Source organism: Rhinolophus hipposideros, assembly GCF_964194185.1.
Source record: "Rhinolophus hipposideros genome assembly, chromosome: 13".
In the NCBI taxonomy this organism is placed as follows: Eukaryota; Metazoa; Chordata; class Mammalia; order Chiroptera; family Rhinolophidae; genus Rhinolophus; species Rhinolophus hipposideros.
In genome coordinates, this window is record NC_138059.1 from 62439030 (window position 1) to 62466102 (window position 27073).

At 41.5% G+C, this 27073-nt stretch overlaps 2 protein-coding genes across 8 annotated transcripts in view; one reads left to right on the forward strand and one right to left on the reverse strand.

Annotated features, from left to right (window-relative positions):
- Positions 1-17572, forward strand: part of CSPP1 (centrosome and spindle pole associated protein 1) — a 103525-nt gene extending 85953 nt beyond the window's left edge. For 4 of the 5 annotated variants that reach the window (XM_081069783.1, XM_081069785.1, XM_081069786.1 and 1 more), the window contains 7 exons: positions 345-484; positions 2856-2996; positions 4450-4496; positions 6719-6782; positions 13841-13950; positions 15187-15325; positions 17165-17572. In XM_081069783.1, the coding sequence (XP_080925909.1) occupies positions 345-484; positions 2856-2996; positions 4450-4496; positions 6719-6782; positions 13841-13950; positions 15187-15325; positions 17165-17376 (853 nt within the window). In that variant the 3' untranslated portion in view covers positions 17377-17572. Of the gene's footprint in view, positions 1-344; positions 485-2855; positions 2997-4449; positions 6136-6184; positions 6783-13840; positions 13951-15186; positions 15326-17164 lie in introns of those variants that run through there. The other variant, XR_013994697.1, reaches the window with a different exon arrangement.
- A 1514-nt stretch (positions 17573-19086) lies between these two features.
- Positions 19087-27073, reverse strand: part of ARFGEF1 (ARF guanine nucleotide exchange factor 1) — a 103946-nt gene continuing 95959 nt past the window's right edge. The window contains exons 35-39 of one of the 3 annotated variants that reach the window (XR_013994696.1): positions 25994-26080; positions 24406-24574; positions 22998-23136; positions 21937-22054; positions 19087-20521 (exon numbers count right to left, since the gene is read on the reverse strand). Coding sequence is in view for 2 of the 3 variants with exons in the window: in XM_081069782.1 (XP_080925908.1) it covers positions 20357-20521; positions 21937-22054; positions 22998-23136; positions 24406-24574; positions 25994-26133 (731 nt within the window). In the remaining variant the exon portion in view is untranslated. Of the gene's footprint in view, positions 20522-21936; positions 22055-22997; positions 23137-24405; positions 24575-25993; positions 26134-27073 lie in introns of all 3 variants that reach the window. The other 2 variants (XM_081069782.1, XM_081069781.1) reach the window with 2 other exon arrangements.

The following is a 27073-nucleotide window of genomic DNA, read 5'->3' on the forward strand; positions in this document are numbered from 1 at the left end:
AGTGCCTGCATCTTACAGAGGATGAAATCAAGGTCAAACTGCTAAATAGCAGAGCACGTCTTTGAATCTTTCTTTCTCTGACCTCAAAGACTGTGATCTTTCTACTACATGAACATCTTAAGGTAAAACTACATCTTCTCTTCTAATAAGGTACTTTACATCTGAGCATTTTGAAAGATGATGATGACCTTGTAAATATCCTATTTTTTAATATAAGGGATTAAAAGAATAGAGATTGGAGTTTTTATAATATTCTGGTGAAAGATGCCCAATTTCTTGAGTGAAGTTGCGAACTCAGATTTTCTTCCTGTACGACATGCTCACCACGACTGTCACATCTCTAGGAGAAGAGAACGGAACCCCATGGGAATCTTTGACATGGCCCGACATCGGCTGCAAGCGCCGGTCAGAAGACAGTCACCGAAGGGTCTAGACCCTACGACTTTCCAGAATATTCAGGACTTCAGTGAGCTGAAAGATAGAGGTGAGTAGAATGCTGTCTTAAAATACAGCAAGAACGTTCTGCCCACATGCAAGGATCATAAAACACGTTTGTACCCTTTTTCTGAAGTTTTATTTGTGATATTTTGTGCTGATGGATAAAAAACTTATACTCTACTTCTTCAGTTGACCAGTCTGGTAGACGAAGCTTGGCTTTGCTAAGTATTTTCAAGAGGGCAGATTGTGGGTTAGAGCACAAGGCAGATGGGAAGGATGGCACTGGGAACTGAATAGAGGGCAGACGGAGCAAGATGAGCATAGGAAAGAGACTGAAGCGAGAAGCCAGAGTGACTGGAGGAAAAGCAGAATGTGGTGTCCTGAGAGCTGAGGGCAGACACTGTATCGAGGAGGCATTGTCTAAGGTGAGTAATGGAAAGTGTCAGCTGGATCACAGGCCATTGGAGACATCAACTAGATCTTTCTGTGGAATTTTCTATGGAATCAGAAGCCAATTAACTTTGGGTTGAATAGGAGGCAAGTGTTGGAAGCAATGAGCAGAAGACGACCCTTGGAAGAAGCTTGGCTGCGAAGGAGAGAAGCGTCCAGAGCTGGAGGAGTGTTTTGGATGCTAATGTGAAGAGATGTTATAAGAGGAAGGAGTGATTGTTGGAAAGAGCAGGGTCCCTGAGTAGACAGGAGGACATGTAGGATTTTGAGGGAAGATTGTAGAAAAGGTTTGATATAGGAGGAGCAGGAGAGAAAGCTTATTCGGGAAGTGGCATGGCCAAGGTACAGAGGCCTGGGAGACTGACAACGTGTACAGGAACCAGAGTGTGTTTTCTGTGGTATTTCTTTAGGAGCCTTCAACCCGGTAAGAGTTGGACTGGAGGAGGCCGATTGTTGGATGTGTGTTCATAGGACCTATACCAGATAAACCAGATTTCAACTGTTCTTTTTCATATTTTTAAAAGTAATATTTATTAAACAAAGCTTTAAACACAGAAAAATGGAAAGAAAGATCACTTTCCTTAAGCTACCTAAATATAAATACACCATTAATATTTTGGATGTTTTCTAATCTTCTTTTGAGCCTAATTCAAACAAACAAAAAACAAAACATAATTGTGTTATATAATTTTGTGATTTCTTTTACTTGGATTTACAAGTGTCATCAATTACATACCATAGTTGTTGTCTTATGCTATGATTTATTGATCACTCACTATATTCCAGGCGTTGTATGAAGCCAGTGGGTGTCCGAGTTTGGTCATGGAACCTGTGAGGTCAAAAGTGGTTTCATTATAAACTAAGATAGTATTTATTTCATTTTTATTCTCCCAGGTGTGTACAGGTTTTCCAGAGGTTGTAGGCATGTGATGACTTCATTGCTCTGAGGCTAACAGAGTGTGTGCTTGTGTGTTCTCATGTTTTAAAAACTTTAGTGTTAATTTCTAATGTGTGTGTGTGTGTGGGCGGGGAAATCCTCGATTTTTGAGTATAAAGAGGTTTTATAAACCAAAAAAGGTTTAAATCATAAAGATGGAGCCATTCATTTCCTTATATGATCACACCTAGTCCTCATTCATTTGTGTGACTTAGTTGTTGATATTTTGTTTTTTTATAGAGAGGAAACTGAGTCTGGAGGCAGTGAAGTCAGGGTCCAATCCAAGTTCATGTGTCCAGTCTCTTCTGTTCACTTTGCTCTTAACCATTTTTTAATTCTTTGATATTCCACAGGCTTCCCAGTTTTCACTATTATTTTGATAATTTCTGATCATAAAGCTTTTTATACATTAGGATCATTGCTTTAAATTATATCCCAGTGGTATAATCATATCAAAGGGAACAATATTTTCAAGGCTTTTAAAATCTATAAACTAAATTTTTTAAAAAGCATGTTTAACATTTTCATTCTGATCAATTGATACTCTTGAATTTATGGCATGGGTGAATTCTTCGACTGTCATTTCCTCCAGTGATGGCATCCCTTCTAAAGTTCTAGCCAGTCTGCTTTTATCTTGCTCTCTGCATGTTTGCAAGGGCTCCAATGTTACCTGGCTAGTAACATATTCTAATTTTTCAGTATGTTATAGGGATCAGCTGTGCTTACAGGGTCTGCTGGCTGGATAGACCTGTACAGTTAGTTGCCTTGCTATACGCCTGGTGGCATCTTGGGGGCGTGGGGTGGCAGGGATGGACAATGCTTCCATAAGCTGTTGCTTGTCCTGGAGGCTCCCTTATAATGTTGGCAAGTTGGAAAAGGCATTTATTTAAAGAATACTAATTTTGTGTTCCTTAGTTTTATGATGATGTCAATGTCCTTTGACTTCGGTGATGTTCCATCTTTTATGTTGTTCCTTGATTTTGAAATTAGATGACTCATAGGTTACTTACAACTTATTTTTCTGCACCAGATTCAGAAACACGATTTGACCTGAAACTTATGTACCCAGATCCTCCGAGAGATCGTCACACCTTAGAGATTCAGCAGCAGGCTCTGCTGAGAGAGCAGCAGAGGAGACTGAATAGAATGAAAATGCAGGAAGGCGCTGAAGGTAAGAAATAACCGTTATGGCTTCCAGTCATGATGGACTGTCTATGCTGGCTTGCTTTCTCCGTCTCTCGTACGGATTTCTGCCCCCAGGCGGGGTCTCTCCACTGACAGCTCTGTGCTCACACGGCGTGGCCTGGGGTCAGGTGTCCTCGTGTGACATGCGCACCGGGAATTAGGAAGCAAGGGAGGAATGCTAGGCAAGGGAGGAATGCTAGGCAAAGTCCGCAGTGCCCCAAGAAAGAGCATTTCTGTATCGTGTGTGTGTTTTCATTTTTCATACAGCAGTAATCTGGAAAGCATGTGCTTATCCGCTATTGGAGAAGTTAGATGCTGAAAAGTATAACTGTGATGAATGCTGCAGAGAAATCCAGGGTCCCTTGGCGGTGTGTACGTGGGGTGGTCGTTCGGACACCTGGAGGCAGAGTGGAGCCCTTTGCCTCAGAGCTTTGGTGGTCCCTGCTGGCGGGACCCTGACATGTATTTCACCAGCATCGCCAGGTGTCAGGCCTTTGAGGGGTTACCATGGAAAAGGTGTCATACAAATGCCTCAGTCAGGCAACAAGAGGAGGAGAGAGTCCTGTGAGTCGTATTTAGGAAAATTTAAGACCCTACTGGGGCAGGCTGCCTGGCCTGCGGAATCTGAGGAATGTTCTTTGACCGCACAAGACAGTGTCCCTGAGTAAGTGGAGCAGCGCTCTAGGCCCATGTCACAGGTCAGACTTAAATAAAGATGGATATAGGGGGCATTTTCCCTCCATCTGATTCAGAATAACCTAAATTCTATGGTAAATGGTGGGCATATCATTAGGAGAGAAGAGAGAAGCAGATACATTCAGCCTTTATACCCATTTTGGTGGGATTTTTCTTTAGAGGACCCAGCTGATGATCTCATTTGGTGCAATCCTGGTAACCAGTTAGCTCAGAAGTCGTCCCCAGGTGGATACAGGTACATGTCGGCACTGAGGGTATCCATTCCCCCCACAGCAGCCACCTCCCAACGTCTGACAAACACTATGATGACTTAATTCATAAGAATATGGTTTAACTATTACACAGTCACATCCAGCCAGCTGCCTGGAATCGGAGTAGCTTCCTTCAGTTTCAGTGAGGAAGCCTGTTTACCTCTGCTCAACACCCTTCTACACAGATTGTAGAAATCTGAGGAGATGGGGAAGAATCCTGTAGTGTTTTGTCTGTAGGTATCAGTTTTAAGTTCATAATGATTTTACTTCTTTATATTCACTAATGTGAATGGAAGAATTTTATCCAACTAGAATGGATGCTGAGTTATATTTATTAATAAACGAGTAGTATCTTAAAAACATTCTGAAACGTGATAGTTGAGAAGTAATTTCCAGGAGAGAGCTAGTCACAAGAGATATTCTAAAATTTGTTTTTATTTTTCCAATGTTTTTCTGACCTTTTAATTTGGTTTTGTTCTCCGTTGACTGTAGAGGACTTGGACGCTATCCCAGCTGCTAAAATGCAAGACCAAAGGATGGTAAGTTACAATTTTTCAAGCTATTGGGGGACAAAGTTTTCAGGAATATAAGTGAGTATTCCAATGTTGAATTTTCAGGAATACTGAATTAAGAAAGAGTTAAAATCCTGTCTCATCACTGCCGTGGGTAGAGATGTATTAGTATAATACGTAGACAGAGTACGTTGTAATGTACATAATAGCTAAGAACCAGACTCCAGCTCGAGGCTGTTCAAGCTCATTTGTTTTTAGCCATGTGGCTTCAGGCAAGATATTTAATCTTTCTGTGACTCAGCTTCCTAATCTGTAAAATGGGATAATAGTACTTGCCTCTGAGGGTGGCTGTAAGGATTAAATTCAGTAATATTTGCACAGCACATAGGGACAGGCCTAGCATGTAAAAATTTAATTAAATGTTTATTAAATAAGAAATAGCTCAAGAGTTGTTGCAAGAATGAAGTGAGAGAAATACTGAAAACCCTAGAATAGGTCCTGGCCCGCAATGAATGTGGGATTGTGTTTGCTGTCGATATAAGTAGTGGAGGTGGGAGTCTATATATAAGGAGTGGGGAGGCCCATAAAGAAAATAAGGGTGTCACTCTTACCCTGAGGAGGTGACATCTGTGCAAAGACTGAAAAAAGGTAAGGGATGAGCCATTGTCACTCCACAAATACATACTGAATACTTACTGTGGGCCAGATACTCTTGGTGCTGGGACTACAGGAGTGAACGAAAGGAATAGAAATTCCTGTCCTCTGAGGGCTTACTTTCTGGTAAGCAGGAGAGACAATCACATATATAGTATCTTAAATTGTGGGGCTCTGGAGAAAACCATAGCCAGGAAAGGGTACGGGGGGTGACAGTTCCCAATGTGAAATAGAGTGGTCATGGAAGGTCTCACTGAGTAGGTAACATTCAAATAAGGACATCAGGGAGGTGGCCATGTGAAATATCGGGGACACATCTGCAGGAAGCAGAGGCCCCAGGAGGGGGCAGGCCTGCTGTGTCTCAGGAGCAGTGAGAAGGCTAGGGAGGTTGGAGAGCCAGGAGCGAGAGAGGTGGACAGGGGAGGGCAGAGTGCAGAGCCTCACGGGTTCTCAGAGGGTTTTGCCTTTACACGGTGAATGTGCCACGATCCGTTTCATGTTTTAACATGATCACTGCCTGCTGTTCATCAGGAATAGTCAGGGGGCTTCTGCTATAATCTAGGGTAAGATGTAAGGTGACAGAGCCCGACCAGTGGGAGTGGTCAGACGTGGCTGCATTTATTTTGAAAGGAGACATGATAGGATTTTTGACACAGTGGATGTGAGGTATGAGAGGAGTCAAAAGATGGGCTTCAAGGTTTTTGGTTGGGAGTTGCTATTTACAGAGATTGAGAAATAGGAGAAACAAATTTAGAGGTGGGAGAGAAAACCAGGAACTTAGTTCTAGACATAGGAAGTTTGAGACACCTATTAGACAAACAGTTGGAGCTGGTGAGTAGCAGATAAGACAGAATTCAAGGGAAAAGATCAAGGTTGGAAATAAATTTACTCTTCATACACACTAATGATACAGGTAGAGTTATCCCTATTTTCAGATTATAAAAGCAAGATTCAGCTAGGCTGTTAGTTACCCAGGGTTACCGTTGGCAGCTGTTAGTGCTTGATTTGGGAGGTAGTTACCCAGGGTTACCGCTGGCAGCTGTTAGTGCTTGATTTGGGAGGTACTTGACATTTATTTCTCTGAAGTTCACAACAAAGGATGCTTATTTCTGTTTACGTAAGAGGAGACTGCCAGCCTATGGACACACAGTCAGCAAGCAGTAAAATCCACATCTTAACCCAGGCTGGACGCTAGAGGTCTTCCTGTGCCCATATTACCTGGCCCGAGACACACTGCCACCTATTCCTGGGTACTCTGCAGCCATATTTCTCAGTGGAAAGATACTGAAATTAAACATCTAGGATTTTGGTTAAAATCCTGGATTAATAATACCATAGTCTGTTGAGTAGAAACTCAGCATTAACCAATCGTTTATCTTGACTGTTATAAAAATGCTAATAAATTTTGGGTTCCTCATTTTCCTTAATATAGGAGGGGTTTTCCTGTATTTTCTGAGCATTGGAACGTAGTGTAGGAGGCAAGAGCCACTCTGTTGTGCTAATTTTGGAAACAGTGGAGACTTGTGCCTCTCAATACAAATTTCTTTTTCCACACAGGATTAATAAAAATAGTAATTAATATATATTTCTTTTAGCCCAGAGATGACACTAATGATTTCTTGAAAAATTCATTATTGGAATCCGATAGTGCTTTTATTGGTGAGTACATTTATCAATCTCTTAATAGTTTAAAATTATTTCTATTTCTTTTAAATGTTTTTATTCATACTTACAGAACTGGTACCTTATTGTTGTGCAACGTGGTAAAAAAAAAGAATATTTTGTTTTACTAACTTAGTGAATAATTATCAAATATGACTATTTTGTTTTACTAACTTAGTGAATAATTATCAAATATGACAAGTTTTCAAAATCAAAATAACTAAAATAGACTTTAAAAGTCATAGTAAGGACTTCTGGTCAAGATGGCAGAGGAGGTCACCACTGAGAACCACCCGAACATTAGCTGGACAGAAGCCCTACAACGAAGGATAGAGAGCAGCAGCCACAAGGTGACAGGAAGGAGGGGCGGAGATGCAGAACAAGCAGGCCCCACCCCCACGGTGTGGGGATTACAAATCAGGAGGGATCTGCCTCCTGCAGAGGTCCCCACTACGCTCCCCAACCAGGGCCCCAGTGCCGGGCAGAGGTAGAGAAAGGAATACAAACAATTCTGTAGCAAGTCAGCAACGTACAAGACGAGAGCAAGAGAATAAGTAACAGAGCTAGCTACAAAAATAAGCAGAAAACAAAATGGCAATAACTACATACCTATCAATAATTACAGTATACATGGACTAAATGCTCCAATCAAAAGACACAGCGTGGCTGAATGGGTTAAAAAAACAAGCCATACATATTCTGCCTATAAGAGCCCCACTTTTGAGAAAAATAAATATAGACTGAAATTAAGCGGATGGAAAAAGATATTCTGTGCAAATGCAAACAGAAAAGCTGGGGTAACAATACTTATATTAGAAAAATAGACTTTAAAACAAAAGCTGTAGTTAGAGACAAGGACATTTCATAATGATAAAAGGATTAATCCCACAAGAGAATATTATTTTTGTAAACATTGACACAGCCAACATAGGAGCACCTGAATATATAAAGCAAATATTGATAGACATAAAGGGAGCAATCAACAGTAATACAGTCAAAGTCGGGGACTTGAACACCCCATGACATCAATGGATAGAGCATCTGGAAAGAAAATCAGTAACAGAAATAAAAGAAAATCAATGGCCTTAAATGACACATTAGACCAGATGCCTTAAATTTTTAGTACACTTCAGCCAAAAGCAAGAGAATACACATTCTTTTCAAGTGCACATGGAACATTTTCCAGGATAGACCACATGTTAGGCCACAAAGCAAATCTCAGTAAATTTAAGAATACTGAAATCATATCATCGTCTTTTCTGATCACAATGGTATGAAACTAGAAATCAATTACAAGAGGAAAACCAAAAAACACACAAACACATGGAGGCTAAACAACATGCTACTTAACAACAAAATCAAGGAAGAAATCAAAAAATACCTTGAGACAAATGAAAATGAAAACACAATGACCCCAAATCTGTGGGACACAGCCATAAAAGTTCTGAAGGAAATTTAGAGCAATACCAGCCTACTTCAAGAAACAAGAAAAATCAGAGAAACTCTAACCTTTCACCTAGAAAGGAACTAGAATAAACAAAGCCAAAGGTGAGTAGAAGGAAGGAAATAAAGATCAAAGCAGAAATAAATGAAATGGAGTCTAAAAAAATAATAGAAATAAGAGCTGGTTCTTTGAAAAGATGAACAAAATTGGTAAATCTTTAGCTAGATTCAAGAAAAAGGGAGCGGGCCCAAATAAAATCAGAAATGAAAGAAGAGAAGTTATAATGGATACCACAGAAATACAAAGAATTATAAAAGAATACTGTGTAAAGCTATATGCCACAAAACTGGACAACCTAGAAGAAATGGACAAGTTCTTGGCATACAGCCATCCAGGACTGAAACAAGAATTAGAAAACCTGAATAGACTGATCACTAGTAAGGAAATTGAAACAGTAATCAAAAATCTCCCCAAAAACAAAAGTCCAGATGGCTTCTCTGGTGAATTCTAAGCATTCAAAGATCTAATATCTATCCTTCTGAAACTCTTCAAAAAAAAAATTAAAGAGGAGGGAATGCCTCCTAACTCATTTTACAAGGCCAACATTACCCTGATACCATAAACAGGCAAGGACATAACACAAAAAGAAAATTACAGGCCAGTATCTCTTATGAATGAATATACATGCAAAAATCCTCAACAGAATACTAGCAAATTGAAGACATTAAAAGGACCGTATACCACGATGAAGTGGGATTCATTTCAGGAATGCAAGAATGGCTTAACATCGCGAATCAGTCAACATGATATAAACCACATTAACAAAATGTGGGATAAAAATCATGATCGTATCAATAGATGCAGGAAAAAAGCATTTGACAAGATACAACATCCATTTATGATAAATTCAGTAAGATGGGTGTAGAAGGAAAGTACTCAACAAAATTAGTCATAATTATATGACTACCTCAGTGGTGAAAGCTAACATCATACTCAATGGTGAAAAATTGAAAGCTTTCCTCTCATATCAGGAACAGGAACAAGACTGCCCACTCCAACCACTTTTATTCAACATAGAACTGGAAGTCCCACCCAGAGCAGTTAGGCAAGAAAAAGAAGAGGCATCCATATTGGAAAGGAATAAGTAAAACTGTCACAGATTTTGCAGATAACATGATTTTATATATAGAAAACCTTACAGACTCCATTAAAAACTATTAGAAATAATAAATGAATACAGTAAGGTTGCAGGGTAGAAAATCAATATACAAAAGTCTGTTGTGTTTCTTTATACTAACAATGAGCTATCAAAGAAATGAAGAAAATCCCATTTATAATCGCAAGAAAAAGAATAAAATACCTAGGAAAAAATTTAACAAAGGAGATGAAATACCTGTATACTGAGAACTACAAGACATTGTTGAAAGAAACTGAAGACCACACAAGAAATGGAAAGGTATTCTGTGCTCATGGATTACAAGAATTAACATTGTCAAAATGTCCATATTACGGAAGTGTGACAAGTTCGCGAACTTGTTGCAACGATGTTACTAATCTTTTTTTAATATCAGAGGGGTTATTCATTATGAATTTGTACCAACAGGACACACAGTTAACCAAGTTTACTATTTGGAAGTGCTGAAAAGGCTGCGTGAAAAAGTTAAGACGACCTGAACTTTTTGCCAACAATTCACGGCTCTTGGATCACGACAATGCACCAGCTCACACGGCACTGTCTGTGAGGGAGTTTTAGCCAGTAAACAAATAACTGTATTGGAACACCCACCCTACTCACCTGATCTGGACCCCAATGACTTATTTTTTTACCCGAAGATAAAGGAAATACTGAAATGAAGATATTTTTATGACATTCAGGACATCAAGGGTAATACAATGACAGCTCTAATGGCTATTCCAGAAAAAGAGTTCCAAAATTGCTTTGAAAGGGGACTAGGTGCTGGCATCGGTGCATAGCTTCCCAAGGGGAGTACATGGAAGGTGACCATAGTGATATTCAGCAATGAGGTATGTAGAAGTTTTTCTAAGATGAGTTTGCAAACTTAATTGTCAGACCTCATACCTAAAGTAATCTGCAGATTCAATGCAATCCCTATCAAAATCCAAGAAATAGATATTCACAGAAATAGAACACATAATCCTAACGTTTGTATACAATCACAAAAGACCCCGAATTGCCAAAGCAATCCTGAGAAAAAAATAGAGCTGGAGATAAGACACACCTTGATTTTAAACTGTATTACAAAGCTATAGCAATCAAAACAGTATGATATTGTCATGAAAACAGACCATTGGAACAGAATTGAGAGCCCAGGAATAAATCCACACATATGTGGGTAATTAATTTATAGTAAAGGAGCCAAGAGTATGCAATGGAGAAAGGAAAGTCTCTTAAATAAATGCTTTTGGGAAAACTGGAAAGCCACATGCAATAGAGTGAAACCGGACCACCATCTTACACCAGACACAAAAATAAACAAAGTGGATTAAAGACTTCAATGGAAGACCTGAAACAATAAAGGAGATAGAAGAAAACATCGGCACTAAGCTTCTAGGTATTGGTTTCAGTGGTGTTTTGTGAATTTGACTTCAAAAGCAAGGGAAACAAAAAAATAAGTGGGACTACATTAAACTGGAAATTTCTGCACAGCAAAGGAAAGCCAAGAAAAAACACAAAGGCAACCAACTGAATGGGAGAAGATATTTACAATACTACTTCTGATAAGGGGATAATATTAAAAAAATACAAAGAACTGATACAATTCAACAAAAAAACAAAAAAAACAATGACTAAAAAATGGGCAGAGGATCTGAATAGACATTTACAAGGAAGACAAACAGATGGCCAAAGAGACGAACAGATGTTCAACATCAGTAATTATTAGGGAAATGCAAATCAAAACCACAGTGAGCTATCACCTCATACCTGTTAGAATGGCTATCATCAAGAAGACAAGGAGTAAGTGCAGGAGAGGATGTGGAAAAAGGGAATCCTCATACACTGTCGGTGGGATTGTAAATTGGTGTAGCCGCTATGGAAAACACTATGGAGGTTCCTTAAAAAATTAAGAAAGGAAATATCATATGATCCAGTAGTTCCTCTCCTGGGGATTTTCCAAAGAATACGAAAACACAAATTTGAGAAAGATGTATGTACCCCCATGTTCATTGCAGCATTATTTTTAATAGCCAATTTATGGAAACAACCTAAGTGTCCATCATTGGATGAAGGGATAAAGAAGATATGATTATATATATGTATGTGTGTGTATACACACGGACACAATGGATAATGACCCATAAAAACGATGAAATATTTCCACGGGGGACAGCATGGATGGATCTTGAGGGATTATTCTAAGGGAAATAAGTCAGACGGAAAAGGACAAAGTCCATATGGTTTTACTCATATGGAATATAAAACAAAGTAACAATGAACTAATAAAACAAAAATAAACTCATAGATACAGACAACAGAATGATGTTACCAGAAGGAAAGGGGGATGGGGGAAGGTGAAAATGGGTAAAGGGGGTCAAATATATGGTAACAGAAGGAAAAAAATCTAGACTTTTGGTGATGAGCAATCAATACGGTATACAGACAGTGAATTCTGAGGTTGTATACGTGAAATTTATGTATTAACCAATGTTACCGCAATAAAAACTTAGAAACCCCAAACACCCCACAATATCATTTAGCATCCCCCTCAGAAAAGAAATCCTTAATACAAATCTTACCTCCTCCCAAAAAAGATTTATATGAGGACTACAAATTCTTGAAAGAAATAAAAGAACAAATTCTTGAAAGAAATAAAGAACTAAATAAATGGAGAGATAATATTCCATGTTCATGGATTGTCAGTCTGTCAATTTTATATTATCAATATGTCAGCTCTTCCCAACTTGATCTACAGATTCAGTGCAATCCCACTCAAAATCCCAGCAGGTTATTTTTGGATAACTGATCCTGAAGTGTATATGGACAGGAAAAAGACCCCACACTATTGAAAGAGAAAAACAGAGTCAGAGGACTAACACTATCTGACTTCAGGACTTACTGTCAAGTTACAGTAATCAAGACAGTGTGGTATTGGGAAAATAATAGACAAATCAATGCAACAGAACAGAAATAGACCCACACAAGTATAGTCAACTGCTCTTTGAAAAAGAGCATTGCAACTGAGGAAAGGTAGTCTTTTCAACAAATGGTCCTAGAGCTGGACATCTACATACCCAAAAAAACAAAATCCAGACACAGGCCACACACCCTTCACAAACATCAACTAAAATGGACCGTCGGCCTAAATGTAAGCCGCACAACTGTAAAACTCATAGAAGATAATATAGGAGAAAACTTAGAACTTGACGGTGGCAGTGACTTTCTGGATATAACAACAAAGGCGCAATCCATGAGAGTAACAATTGATAAACTAGACTTCATTAGAAAGGAATGCTCTGTGAAAGACAAATTGAAGAGAATGAGAAGACAAGCTACAGACTGGGAGAAAGTATTTAGAACAGGTAAATCTGATAAAGGACTGTTATCTAAAATATATGAAGAACTCTTAAAATTCACCAATAAGATAATTACCCAATTAGGAGATGTGCAAAAGATCCAAACAGACATGAAATAAGATGGCATCAGAGAAATGCAAATTAACACAACGATGCGACGCCCCTGCACACCTATTAGAATGGCCATAGTCTAAAACTGGCAACACTAAGTGCTGTGAAGATGTGGAGCAGCAGGAGCCGGCACTCATTGCTGGTGGGGACGCAAAACGGGGCAGCCACTTTGGGAGACAATGCGGCGCTTTCATGTAAAGTAAACACTTACTGCAGTCGCACCACTACGCTGTACACCTGAAACTAATGTAATATTGAAGGTCAAGTGTAATTGAAAAATTAAAAAGAAATTTAAAAGCTGGACATATATTGGTGAGAAAGTGGGGAAACTAGAACCACTGTTGAAAAGGGTTTGGTAGTTGCTCAAAGGCTAAATGTAGAGTTACCATAATACCCAGCAATTTCACTCCTCAGAATAGACCCCAAGGAAAGAAAAACATGGCCACAAAAAGACATGTACATGAATGTTCATAATTGCATTATTAGTAATTGCCAACTAGAAACAGTTAAAATGTCCATCAGCTGGTGAATGCCTAGAGAAAATGTATGGATCCATTATGACAGTCTATTTAGCAATAAAAAAGAATCAACTTATAAATGGTACAACATAGATGAACCTCACACATTACGCAGAGTGAAAGACGTGACGTTGTCGAGTTCCGTTTCTGTGGCATCTCAGGAAAGGTAAATCTGTTGAGAATGACAGCAGATCCGTGTTCATTGGGCTGGGCAGGTGGGAGAGGGGTGAACACAAGGCTGCGTGTCGTGATAGACCTGTTCTAAAAGTGGGTTCTAGTGGTGATGGCACAATTCTGTAAAAATCCTAACTACGTACATTAGAGTGGGTGAATTTTATTATCTGTAACTAACGTCTTAATAAAGCTAATAAAAAGCCGTCTTGGTTTAGCTGAGAAAGAGGCTGAAAACGGGGGATGGTTAAGAGTTGTGCCTTGTGTGGTCCTTGCAGGTGCTTATGGCGAGACGTACCCTGCCTTTGAGGAGGACGCGTTCCTTCCACCATCACAGCTGCCCTCTGCCCGGGAACGCAGGAGGAACAAACAGAAGGGCCTGGGCTTCGTACGTATGAGCTGTCCTTTTCCCTTTTTCCTTCTCAGTTTACGAGGGGGAGGTCTGGGTTCTGACCCATGCGGAGTTGGTGCGATCCAGCAGAGCCCTCGTCTGGAACGCGGGTCTCACGGGTCTGGCTCGAGGCTCTACCGCCCAGTAGCTGGGTGGCCTTCAGCAGGTCACTGAACTCGGTGCCTTGGCTTCTTCAGAGGGGTATTTTCCTACTTCCGGGGGGGCGGGGGGGCTCTCAGTGGAAGCCTAGTACCTGGCACAGTCTCTGCTCTATAAATGCTAATTCCTCACCCTCACCTCCCTCCTGGAGAACACGGATTTCAGAGAAGGAACACGAAGTATCTGACGTGCAACGGAAAGCCTGCTACGTCCTCAGGCACCTAAGCCTATTATGTAGATAGTTTCCTTTTGGTCACATAACTTTGCAAAGGTCACACAGACAGGAAGGCTGATATTCAAACCCTATAGTATAGCCAATAAAACGTGCAGGCTTTGGGCAATCTCTTCAACTCTGTTTCCATATATATATATATATGACGTGGACAGTTACGTAATACATGCAGAGCATTTAACACCGAGTCAAGTATGCAGGAAGCTCTCCAGAAATGACAAGTGCTGTTATTAGCGTTACTATATGGACAGCTTTACCAGACGGCAATAATTTGGTTGTTTCACTAGGAACCACTAACCTACTTTGTCTCTATAGAGTTGCCTTTTCTGGACCCATGAGAACATAGAATATTTGATCATTTGTGACTGGCTTGTTTCCAAAGGTCATCTAAATTATAACATGTCAGTACTTAATTCCTTTTTATTGCTGAATAACATTCGATATATGGATATTCCCTTTCATTTATCCATTCAGCACCTGATGGACATTTGGGTTGTTCCCACTTTTTTCTGCTTTTAACATTAGTGTACAAGTGTTTTGATGTTTTCATCTCTCTTGCGTGTATTCCTAGGAGTAGAATTGTTGGGTTAGATGGTCACTGTTTAGCATTTTGAGGAACTCAGGCTGTTTCCCACCTTTATCCAGTCTGGCAGCATTTATATGTTGTCAGAAGTGCAATACCTTCATCTGAGCCTGTATGAATAAATATGTACGCTATAGATTTCCATTTGTTTCATTTTATACATCACACTACATATATCGAGGGCAAGAACGTGATTTGATTCACTGATTTATTGTGAGCATTTTATGATCATTTCTGAAGTTCTGTTTTCTAACTGCAGGATAACAGTCGTCCTAACGTACCACCAGACGGTCTCTCTTTAAAATCTGTATCCAGTGTAAATATTGATCAGATTAGAATGAGAAATGAGGAACGAATGCGAAGATTGAACGAACTTCAAAATAAACCTATTAATACAGGTAAAGGCCAAGTTTAACGACCTACAGCAAATTCTAAGAACTCTTAACTTGCTTACATGGGGGTTTCCACTGATGGCTGGGGGACGGATGGAATGAGTTTTGAAATCCTTTGCTAGTCGTGGAGCCTAGAACACAGTCGCTATCCAGCAAAACCAGGACTCGGGATAAATTTTCCATCAGATTCTTTCTACCAGAGAGAGTACCCTTTTTTGAGTGGATTCTAAAGAGATAAAGTTTTTGCTTATAATTATATCCAGGCTTTGCTTTGGATATATGCCCATTGGATATATGCCAGGGAAAATGCCCATTAGTATCAGCGTCACACTTCCCCTACTGAAGTGAGAGACTGTCAGAAATTAACTTTAACACTGAGTTCTTTAGGTAACACATACACATTTGTAAAACTACAAAGAAAATTTTACCTTTTTACTTGGCTTTCTGTACCGTGGACACAGCAAAATAGCCTCAGGTCACTATCTCCTTTATAGAATCCAAAATTCAGTCTTCTCATTCTGTTGGGCTTCGCTGTCTCACTGCTTTGGTGACCAGCAGGTTAAGTAAGCTTGTTCATGGAGCACAGGCTGGTTCCTTAGGCAACCGCTGAGCTCCTCTGCCCTGCCAGCCCTGGACCACCTTTTCAATGTTGATGTTAATTAGTTATTAGGATAATGGGACAGTTTTTTAGTACATAAGGCTTTTTATTAGTTTTAGCAAATAGTGGTGTGGTCTATTTGGACAATTCTTTTGTCTGTTAAGCTACATTACAATAATTTTCTAGTAACAATTTTCTTAAGATATTTTTTGATCTTCCCTTTAATACTGTGTTAAGTTAAAATTACTTACACAATCTCTCTAGCAGTCAAGTTTGATGGTCATTCCCTATCAAATACTAGCAAACATGGTAAACTTATGGAGCAGTACTTTTCATGTACCTGGAAAAAAGTAAACAGTGGGAAAGCAATGCTTTCTTTTTAGCAAAAAGCATTTTCATCTGTATTATGAAATTATCTATTCCTCAGTTTTCTTTTAGAAACAGTAAGTTGAATTAATATTTAACAGGGATATATTTAAATTGAAACAAGATAGAGCATTTTAAGAATCTACTCTGTCAGTAGGTTTCTAACTTCTAAACTTTTGTAAAAATTGTCCTTTCAAACAGGAGCGTTTTGGTACGATGTGGACTGACTGCTCATTAAATTGATTGCACAGGTCCTTTTGCTGGGCTAAAACAAATTGACATCACAGGGTAGGAAGACAGATTTTCCTATTATTATATCTAATAGTAAGTAAAATACAGACATAGAAGTTGAGTACAATCAGTTCAAAGAATGAAACAAATTAAGAGCTACCTCTTAATGGAGTAGACACCACCTCTTAGTAAAGATGGAAGTAATTTCATCTTTTTTTTTCCTAAAATGACTTTCAGTTTCTTCATGGCAGTGTCCTAGGCTGGGAGTATTTCCAAAACCTTCTTCAGTTAAAAACAAAGTTTTGTATGGTAGTCATTGAGTTTCACTGGCAGGTGACAGTCACCATAAAATGGCTTACTTACATTCTAAGTCTTCATTGGGTGACGTCTCCTCTGCCGTCCTTGGGATCCCCATGGTGCTGGTACCATGGAGTCACCTCCTTCAGTTGAGCATTTTTTGTTTCATAAAATTGGCTCCCTTCCTGGGTTTGCTTTCCTACCTCTAAAAGGAGGGCTATCTGACCAAACAGTCCAGTTCAGAACATAGTATTGTGGAGAAATGCAGAGTTGTAATGGGTTAGACTACAGGAGACCTGTGTCCGCACTACCTGCCTGCCACCCACCTGCGTCACGTCTCTCTTGCCTGTTAGATGACGAGAGTTCACTGGTTGACCCTGATGACATCATGAAGCACGTGGGTGATGACGGATCCAACTCTGTAGCAACTGAACCCTGGCTCCGCCCGGGCACCTCAGAAACACTGAAAAGATTCATGGCAGAGCAGCTGAACCAAGAGCAGCAGCAGGTTCCTGGAAAACTAGGCACTTTCAGTTGGCAGGGCCTGTCTACTGCACACGGTTAAATAAACTTGGACTGGACCCAGCAGTGCCTTTGAAGGTGGAAGGATGTTAAACCTGAGCCGTTAGTAATATGTGCCCCTTTGTCCCTTGCCTGAGTTCCTGACGTCCCATCGTGTGTATAAAGTGTAGCTTTTCCATGATGATATATATAGTGTATATTATGTACATAAATAAAAGGCCATGGCTATTTATATTTGACGTAGAATTGTATAGAATTATTTTTGCAAAATTTTGCCATAATTTAGGGTGGTAATGAACTCTTGGAATCAACTACCGTATGTGCATTATTATAAATTCTGCTTATAAGATAAGGTGAATAAAACACAAGTGTCTTAACAGTCCTATAAAACCAGAAAACCCTGTGCACATTTGCCATTGTTACTGCTATTCAATTTACTAGTAAACACATTGGTTGTAGCTGTGACTATTCTAGTAGCTACATAGTGAAATCAAAGGTACTAGTCAGTCATTTTCATGTCATTTACAGCTACTGATTCAGTGTAAGTGATGGGAGTCCTACCTGATGTTGTTCCCGTGAGCCATGCTCTAAACGTTGCACCTTTCTGCCTCCATTTTTGTGCCTATGAAGGTACTATATTTCTAATTTATATGATTTACTTACTTATGGATAGAAATAAATTATTTTCATTACTAATGTTGGTTTCTTATTTTAACTGGAATTCAGTTCTCTACACAGGGTGTTCTAGAAGTTGAAGAGAGACAGGAACACCCAGGGTCCAGGACAGGGCCTGGAATCCCTGCGCTACCGCAGACCCTTGGTAATGCCGTAAGAGGTAGTGCCTTTAAAAAAAAAAAAATAATAATTTAAATTCTGGGAAATCATTCTTATTTAGAGTCTTTAGCACCATGACAGCAGAGAACACCTCCCAGGCACTGCTTCTTGCACATTTCCACGGACATAATTAATGGCAGAGATGAGATAAATTTCTGATGCTTTGAATTTTAGCAACATGTAAATTTTATGGTCTAACCATTGTTTTCTTAACTATAAAGATTTTTCTTGTATCTTCATCTGAAAGTAAGATGAAGGCCTCTGTCTCCTATAGGGAGAGGCCTGATATTATACCATAAAATAAACCACCAGGTTATTTGAAACACTTAACCTCTCGGACAGACTCGAAGGTCATGGTGGCTCCAACTACCGAGGTAGGTGACTCCCAGCTGTAGTATCAAGCTGGGCTTGAACAGGGCTGTGTCTTAAGGATAATAAATATGGTGGACTTATAAATATATCACTAATAACTGCTCATTATCTAAGAGAGGTGTGAGAGCTAAGCCTGAACACTTACTTTGTTTTTTAACACACCTTCAAAATAAATGATCTTGGTATGTCTATTTTCTTTCTAATGCTATTGTATCTCACAACCTGAACTGGCTCCTAACACACAATGCCCTACTGCCAACTGCCCCAAAGGGAACTTTAGCACTTTCACTATTCAAATAGGGTAGCCTTATTCTGGGTTATTAATACATACAAAAAATATTAAATTATGAATAGCCTATGGTTGACAAAACAGAGAATCTAATGCCAGAAACTAGAAAGAAAACATCAAAAGTAAAAAATACTGAATTTGTAGTTCTAGCTGAAAATTTCCTTTCCCTAGCTGTTTGGCTTTTAATGGAAAAAAAAATATATCAAAAAGAATAAAACATGGGGCTGTGGATTACACAGGTTTTGATTGCACTGATGAAATAATCCAAAAACTTTATTGACCTATAACCTGATTAGAATGCCAGATGAGAATCAATATTGTACAGAAAGTTGTACAGAATTTTTACATAGAAAACTTTACATCTGTACCATATACATTTTATCCATCTGAAAAAATTTTCTACACCCACTGTTAATACGGAATGCTTGACAATCTTGTCATTTTTTAACCATCAGAGCACAATTCACAGTATGAATACATTTCCAGTAAATCTAACCTCCTCAAACCATGCCAGATTTGTTATTTTAATATATTCAACATTAAATTCTGTACATAGAGTAAAATCTACATCAAGCCCCGCCACCCAAAAGAAAAGAAAGTGACAGCAACCTAGATTCATTTTGCAGTGATTCAAGTTTCGGTCCATGAAGGACCATTCTATTTCAATGGCTCACGTTTAAAAGCCCTAAGAGAAGTATATTACAGGTAGTTATGTCAGGGATACTTCCTACCCTTTTTTTGTCGTTGGTCATGACGAGTGTCAGCCACAACAGCTTTCTGGGCATGTTAAACCTTCAAAATTACCACCCCACCCCCCAAAAAGGGCAAAACCAAAATCTCCACAAAATAAAAAAGACAAGAAGTTCAACCCAAATGTTTAGTGCATTTGACAAAATATTATAGGTATTTAGCAAATGAATAAGAAAATAAAGAAAATAAAACAGTGCAGGAAGAACTATATAATGTTTAGGATTCTTATATTACAGACCTGCATCTCTGTACATTTTTCACAGAAGAATGATTAGCATTATCTCAGACAGCCTGAGTGTGCAAAAATCTTCAGAATAAGAATACCATAGTTGCTAAATATCTTTTACCATGAACAATAATTTCTTCTCCCCCCACTCCCCAGTTATAAACATTTTAATCCTTCAAAATACAGCTCTCCTGAGTTGTACTTCTTGCAGAAGTTCAAATCTTTACATCTATAGTTCTTTGGGTAAGTTTCACTTCCACACCTGCCAAAAACACGTGGGGCTCCCTGCTGCTGAGGAAGGGAAGGACACGTGAGCGTAAGCTGACACTGGAGACAGGCTTTCTACTCAGCGCGAGCCCCCTGACAACACGATCCATCAGATTACTGAAAGGGATGAGCGCTGCAAGGCCGAGTTCTAGTTCTAAGCATCTTCGCCAGTAACCTTTAGACACTGCAATTCAGAAACTGTTTTTCAGGTAGGAAACCTCAGCTCCAGGGTCCTTTTAAAGAGCAGAGGGATGTAAACGCCAACAGAAAAATGTTAAGTTCCCATCACTGCTTGCTTGTTCTGAGTTCTTGTTCAGGTGGTTGTGATATCTGAAAAACAACTCCGATTCGCAGAAAAAATCTTCTAAGAACAGCACGAAGTTCAGGAATCAAGTCAAATTGCATAATTTCACATAAGAGAGGGTAGTAGAACGATGCATGAGCTTTAAACTGGGAGGGAAAATGAATTTCTCCGTTAGTAGGCCTTGCATTTCAAACCAGAGAACCTAGAAATGCCTTTGGAGCCACATCAGTGTGGGCGAGCACCGCATGAGACAGGAAGTGAAAGGGGTCTGCGTGAAGCAGTGACTGCACTGATTATGGAACTGAAAGAGCCGCCCTCAGAAGACTCACCTCGTATAAACATTATTCGCTCAGTTCTCTACCTTATTCTGAAAAACATTTCCCATTACATTTCCTTGATAAACTTAGGACTAACTTCTAGCATTTGTCATTGTTTTTACCAGGTAATAAAAGTAAGAAGCCACGCAGGAACCACAGTTGAGTTTTTACAGGCTGTGTAAGGGTTACTGAGACTGTACCTTTTATTTGTTAAATAAAATGTTGATTTCCAGGGAAGAGTGACCTAACATTGCGATAAGCTATACAGTCTCCAGGGAAAGAGTATACATTCCATGTTACAGTTCAATTGATGCACTTGGTACCTTTGCTCTCGTTCCTTAACCTCTGAACACTAGTTGCCTGCCTGTTTCCTCTCTTTTTTTTGCTCTCTGCACCCCACAAGGTACAAGGAAGCAGTGGGACATATCGTGGCAAGAAGGCAAACTGGGGAATAAGACTGAGGTCTGGAGTCCTTCCTGGCCACGTGGCTGGTGGTGTCTCAGGTCACTTCTCCGAGCTTTAACTGGCTCAGGAGTCAGAGGGAAATGCACGTGGACCCAGAGCACGTGACTCGAGAGGCGCCAGGTCACATCGCGTGGCCTCCACGGGTCCCATGTACCACTGTGGCCCGACGTGTCAAAGGTCAGGCCGCCTAACTAGGCATTTTAAACCTATTCAGGGATCACAGCAACCCTTTCCATTTAAGTCAGCTATAATCTGCTATGTTTTTTAAAGAGTGAAAGTATATTAAACATATTTATACTACAGCTATATATTTGTATTTTACCTTAATTTCTACTGGTTTAAAATTCTTAAATGATTTATGGCCCATTCACTAGGGTTTCTGGGTCCCATGGAACCAACGAATATGCCAAAGGAACGCTGAAGCCTAGAGCCCAGGCCTGGGGCCCCGATGGCACCCCGGGTGAAGGTGGAGCACCAGGCGGGCTGGACAGCAGCCTTCAAAATGGGGTCGAAGGGGGAGATCTCCAGGGTCAGAACGGGAACTGCAATGTGGGGGAGCCAGGAGCTTGCCAAGGAGTCCTGAAGGACTCCAACCCCACCCTTACTGAATGCCCGCCCCAGTCACCGGTGAGAGAGAGTGTGGGACGAGCGGAGGACGGATGAGGGCCGATGAGCCAGAGTCCGGCACGGGGAGGCCCAGCCGCCTGGCAGCCGCCTCCCACTAGGGCCCCTGCTGGCCCGGCTAGAAATGCTGGGTGGACACGACGGCTCTGACTTACCCTGTTATCGCTTATCTTTAGAACTTTCGTGAGAAACAATAACAGCAGGTTAGTCCAGGCCTCCCGATGACTCTCTGATGTTAAGGTGAGGAAGTAACTCAGGGCTTCACTGCAGACACTGCAACAGAAAAGGCTCATGAGCTTGGACCCCCTGGGACGGACACCGACCGAGATAACTAAGCTGCGGAGCAGATATTGACCGTTAGGAGCCTGCGAGGTTCCCCGTTTCTGTGAAAGTGTGTCAGCAAATCATTCACGTTTTCACATTAGGAAGAAAACCAGATATAGAAGCCATTGCAACTGTTCAGGAAAACCACACTTTCCTAATTTTCTAAGTTTCAGTGAATTCGAAGTCACTGTAGTAGCACGTGTGTGAGTTTTGCGTCAAAAGACCTGGATGCTGGTATCTGGGTGGCTCTTTACTCCACTAGCCGTGCGGGTTTAGACTCTTCTGGGGCCTTAACTGTCTCGTCAATAAAATGGGAAAACCGAGACAAGCTGAGCTCTGTGTCCTAAAATGTACCTAACTGCTCTTTGAGACCATCTAGTCCCCAGGAAGACACAAAAATACAATTCAGATGACAGCCCTCTTTCTGAACGCCATGTTTCATTTTTAGTGTGAGTTTAAATGTTAAAGGACAGAATTCAACTTGTCATTAAATAAAAAGTAACACCAACAAAACCTCTAAATATTTCTGAAGCTAAATACAGGCAGACAGGTTTTCACTTCCACAAATGATCAGTTTGTAAAAAATGGAGCTATCTATGGCACAAAAAAAGCCTAATATCAAGTTTTTAAATTTTAAGAGATAAAAACTTCCTCCTTTGGCCTGTAGTAACAAGGGACATGATTTGTTCCTATGTCACCAACTGTGCAAATACACCTTCAGCTCTAAGACCATATTTAACGAGCTTCAGGCCCCAAGTCAGCTGCTTGGTCCTGCAGCTCCTGCTTGGGGTTGGGTTGTGGACGTCGCCCCGCGTGCAAACCCGGTGGCCCTTCCCGGCCCTGGACCCCGCAGCCACAAGGGCGAAAGGCAGAACCCAGCCACGAGTCTTACTTTAAAAGCCTTCGCTGGACCTCCTCCCAGGCACTAACCCGGCTCTCGTCCATGTACATCCGGAAGAGAATGCGCAGCCCACAGGCCAGGCTGCTCGTCTCCTGCTTCAGAAGGTTGGGCTTGGATTTGCCTTTGAAGCCTGCGGAAAGGGGACGTTTCGGGGTGAATTGGCCGGCACAGCGGCCTGCACGGCGGCACGTTCTGGTGTGTTCAGCCATCACGCCTGCTGCTTACAAAGCAGAGCTGCCTGAGCCCCAGCAGCCTGCGCCCAGGCCTTGGCGTCCTGGAAGGGTCCCCCCGCCCCCTTCGCCCCGGGACAGCAGGTACACAGAGCAGGTGCACGGGAGGCCAGGCTGCAAGGCCCAACCTGAAGGAGGCGATGTCTATGTTTACAATTTCCTTCCTTCCCTTTCAAGCTGGGGATACGAGATACAACAGCAAGGCCTGGGAATGTGGAAGTCTTCAAACGCGGCACCTGACAGCCCCGCGTAGCCAGCGCCCGGGGAGCAGGCAGACCACGTGGCAGGAAGTCTGCGCGAAAGGCCAGCGGTACCACGGGCCCAGCGCGTGTGGAAATGGGAGTCTGGTGACCTTAGCAGGGCTGTCCCAGCTGGATGGTGGCAACAACTTGGGTTGAATGGGAAAAAGTCAGTCCCGACTACTGTTTCCAGAAGTTAGGTCGTGAAGGGAATAAACAAAACCATGGGCTTAATTAGGAGTTCAACAGACATTTCAAATACAATAAAACAATGCCAGTGCTAGACACCCAACACTCCACTTTACACAGCTTGACATTCAATAAACATCAGCTCCTGCTTTCTTTTTCCTGCCACATTCTGCTGCCAGCACTGTTTTTGCAACTACTATTAGGCACTGAGTATTTCTCAAATAAAAGATTAACAGTGTCAGTAAATTATTACAAAGCTTAGTCTTTATTTAAAATTTCCAACATATTCTAGAATAAATGTACCTGCCCCCTTCAAGAAGTTCACTTCCATTTTGAGGAATGACCACTCCCAGGTAAACATGGATACGTCATTGAATACAATGTCAGATTTTATGTTCGGGACCTTCTCACTCTTTTTCTCATAAAAGGGCAGCTTTTAGCGCTGACAGTATCAACAGGAAGGACCAGGCTTGGAAACAAGATGATAAAACGTTTGGTGAAATCCATCAAATAATGGGTTTATTAAACAAGGGAAAACGAATATACCCAGGCAGTTATGTGGCTCTTTGAAGACCCAAGAGACCCCTGGTCAACAGGCCGCCTTCCTATTGTCACTGTTAAGGTAAAAGTTCAAACAGCGACGTGCACAAACCTGAAGTACACAATGAATTCTAATAAATGCACGCATCTGTCAGACATCCATGAATGCTGACACTAAAACGTGAGACCCATGTAGCTCACCTGCTTTCCACAGAGCAGTCCTCTGTTCGTTGTTGGAATTAAAGGCCTTTGCAAACCTATGTGACTCTAATAAGCAGTCTAGTAGCTTAAAAAGCTGCTGTGACGTTAGAAAGCGGTACATTCCTTGGTCTTGCGTGTCAACGCGAACATCAAAGTCCACAGCGTCTCTCTGGAAGACAAACCACCACAGCACACGCACACACTGTCACAAATTTCAGTAAATTCAGACCTCAGTGCTCCCCAAAGACCAGATTTATGAGCAAGCCATAGGACTCCATCTATTCTATCTCAACAGAAAACAGGAAAAGGTCCATCTTTTGTTATGAAATTTCCAGAATCTCCATTCCACGCTTCCTAGTCACCTCCTACCCTTGCAGTTCCCTCCTGATTCCTGACTCCAAGAGCTCAACCCCGACCAGATCCCACGACCATTCTCCGGCCCTTTACTTGCCGCTCACCCCCAGGTCCTCACTTCTCTTCTTAACCAGCCTGGAGTCCATGCACTGTGATTGTAAGTACTCCCTAGATAGCCCCTCACCTCCTCTTTCCGTAATTATTTGGCAAAACCGCCTACCCCACGTCTGCGCCCAGACTAAATGTGGCTGGAGAAAAGCGCCTTTCTCTTTAAATCCAGTGGGTACTGGGCGCTGCCCTGCGATCCTCCTGCGCTTCCCATGTCCACTTCCCCGATCACTTGCTAATATTTTCACTTCTCTCAAGTAGCTGAAACTTTCTTCCCAACCTGCCTCGGTGGACAGCTTTTCTTCCTGTCCCAGTGAGAAATGGGACGTTATCAGATCTCCCACAAACTCCCATCAGCAAAGGGACCGACCTTCCTGCATTTACAACTCAGCCACCTTGCTTGCCGTCCTTGCAACGTATGACCCGTCTGTCTTCCGTCCAAGACACCCCGGGACTCTCCCCTAGGTCCCATGTCCATTCACTCTCCCTGTTTCTGTGCGGAGCTCACAGCGGGGGGCATGCTGCAGTATTGCTAGTCACAAAGACAAAACCAGCACACCCTACACCTGGCACCGTGTCCCCCTTCAGCTGTGACCCCATTTCTCTACACCCCCTTTGTGGCAAAACTTGCGCCAGTTACCAGGATCAGCTGTCTGCAATTCCGCTCCTCTTGTACCCATTATGATAATTAATATTACAATTCAACACAACGTCAAGGTCACGAAAGTCCACCGAAGGCTAGAAGAAGGCCAATATCAGCATCTTACTTGACCTACAGAGCCCGGCACTGAGTTGACCACACCCTTCTTAAAACACTGTCTGCACATGACTCCCAGGACAACAGTGACCTCGGTGTCCTCCTGCCTCACTGATTCTTGTGCTCCGCGCTTTCCCAGCTGCCTCATCACCAGGAGCTGTAAACCACGGAAGGCTCTGGGCTCGGGCCCTGGCCCTTCGCCCAGCCCTGCCCACACTATCTCTGTTATGTTGTCTGGCCGCACGGCCTCCAGCGAGGTCGACGGCAGGAAGCCCCGTCCACACTAAATGTCTAGGTCGGCCTCTCTGACGCCCAGCCGGACAGCGAACTCCCCACTGCCCGAGGAGCAGCCGTCCGCAGCCCGCTTACCTGTGCGGCTGCTAAGTTCTCTGCATCCTCCTTCTTACTTGTGGCTGGGAAGAACACAATGTTGTCGATAGTCTGGATGAGTTCCAGCTGCACAACACATTTAATCAACAGGGCGGCAAACAATTTTTGTTCTGGATATTCTGTGAGGAAACCCACCCCAATGCACATGCAAACAAATTATTCAAATTATTTTGAATCCTTTATCATTTCTGTGACATTACAATGCTAAGGGGACATTAATAGGAAGGGAACTTGCACGTCTCACATGGACAAGGACATACTACTTTCTCACACGAGTACTACTCCATGAAAGTTTAACTTAATCAATATTTAGAAAAGCCATAGAAAATTAATTTTTAAACAAAAATATCACAAATGACTAGAACAATGAATACATTTAAGAACGTTCCACTACATATTTTTAAATTTTTAAAACAGGTTATCGCTTAATAAAACATAATAAATGGATTAAGAGCTAAAACTTTAATAACATTTACTGTACACCCAAGTTTGACTCCTGAATACAGGTAATATAAAAACCTACAGTAAAAGAAAACAGGCACCAGATCCGTAAGATGGAAAGGGAAAGATAGCCAAGACTTCTGACAAATGGGGCAATACTGTGGGTTAACCAAAGCACCTGTGTTATTTGGATCCACGATGGCAGTTGTGGCTAAAACGACCTTATATTCTCAAATGGATCCATAGCACAGACGTCTACAAAGTTATGCTAAGGGTATTACTACAAAAGTAACCCAGCTGCCAAGTAACAAAGTGCTCTCCGCACCGCCCAGGTGGGCTGTGACACGGCTACAATCCTCCAGCCTGAGTTAGTTTGTTCAACAGGACGTTTCTGACAACCCACCATCTGTAAGGACATATTCATAAAGGAATTTTCTATTTCACTGACCACCCAGTGACGCATGTGTAGAAGTGCCAGGTCAGGAACAGTGACAAGTACGGAGAAGCTGCCAAGCCTGGCAGTGCTGGCAGGCGGCCCCACGGGCACACCGGGACCCCGGTCTCAGCAGCAGCTTCCCATGAGGACGGCGACCGCCCAAGGGCAGCTGTCTGTTATTC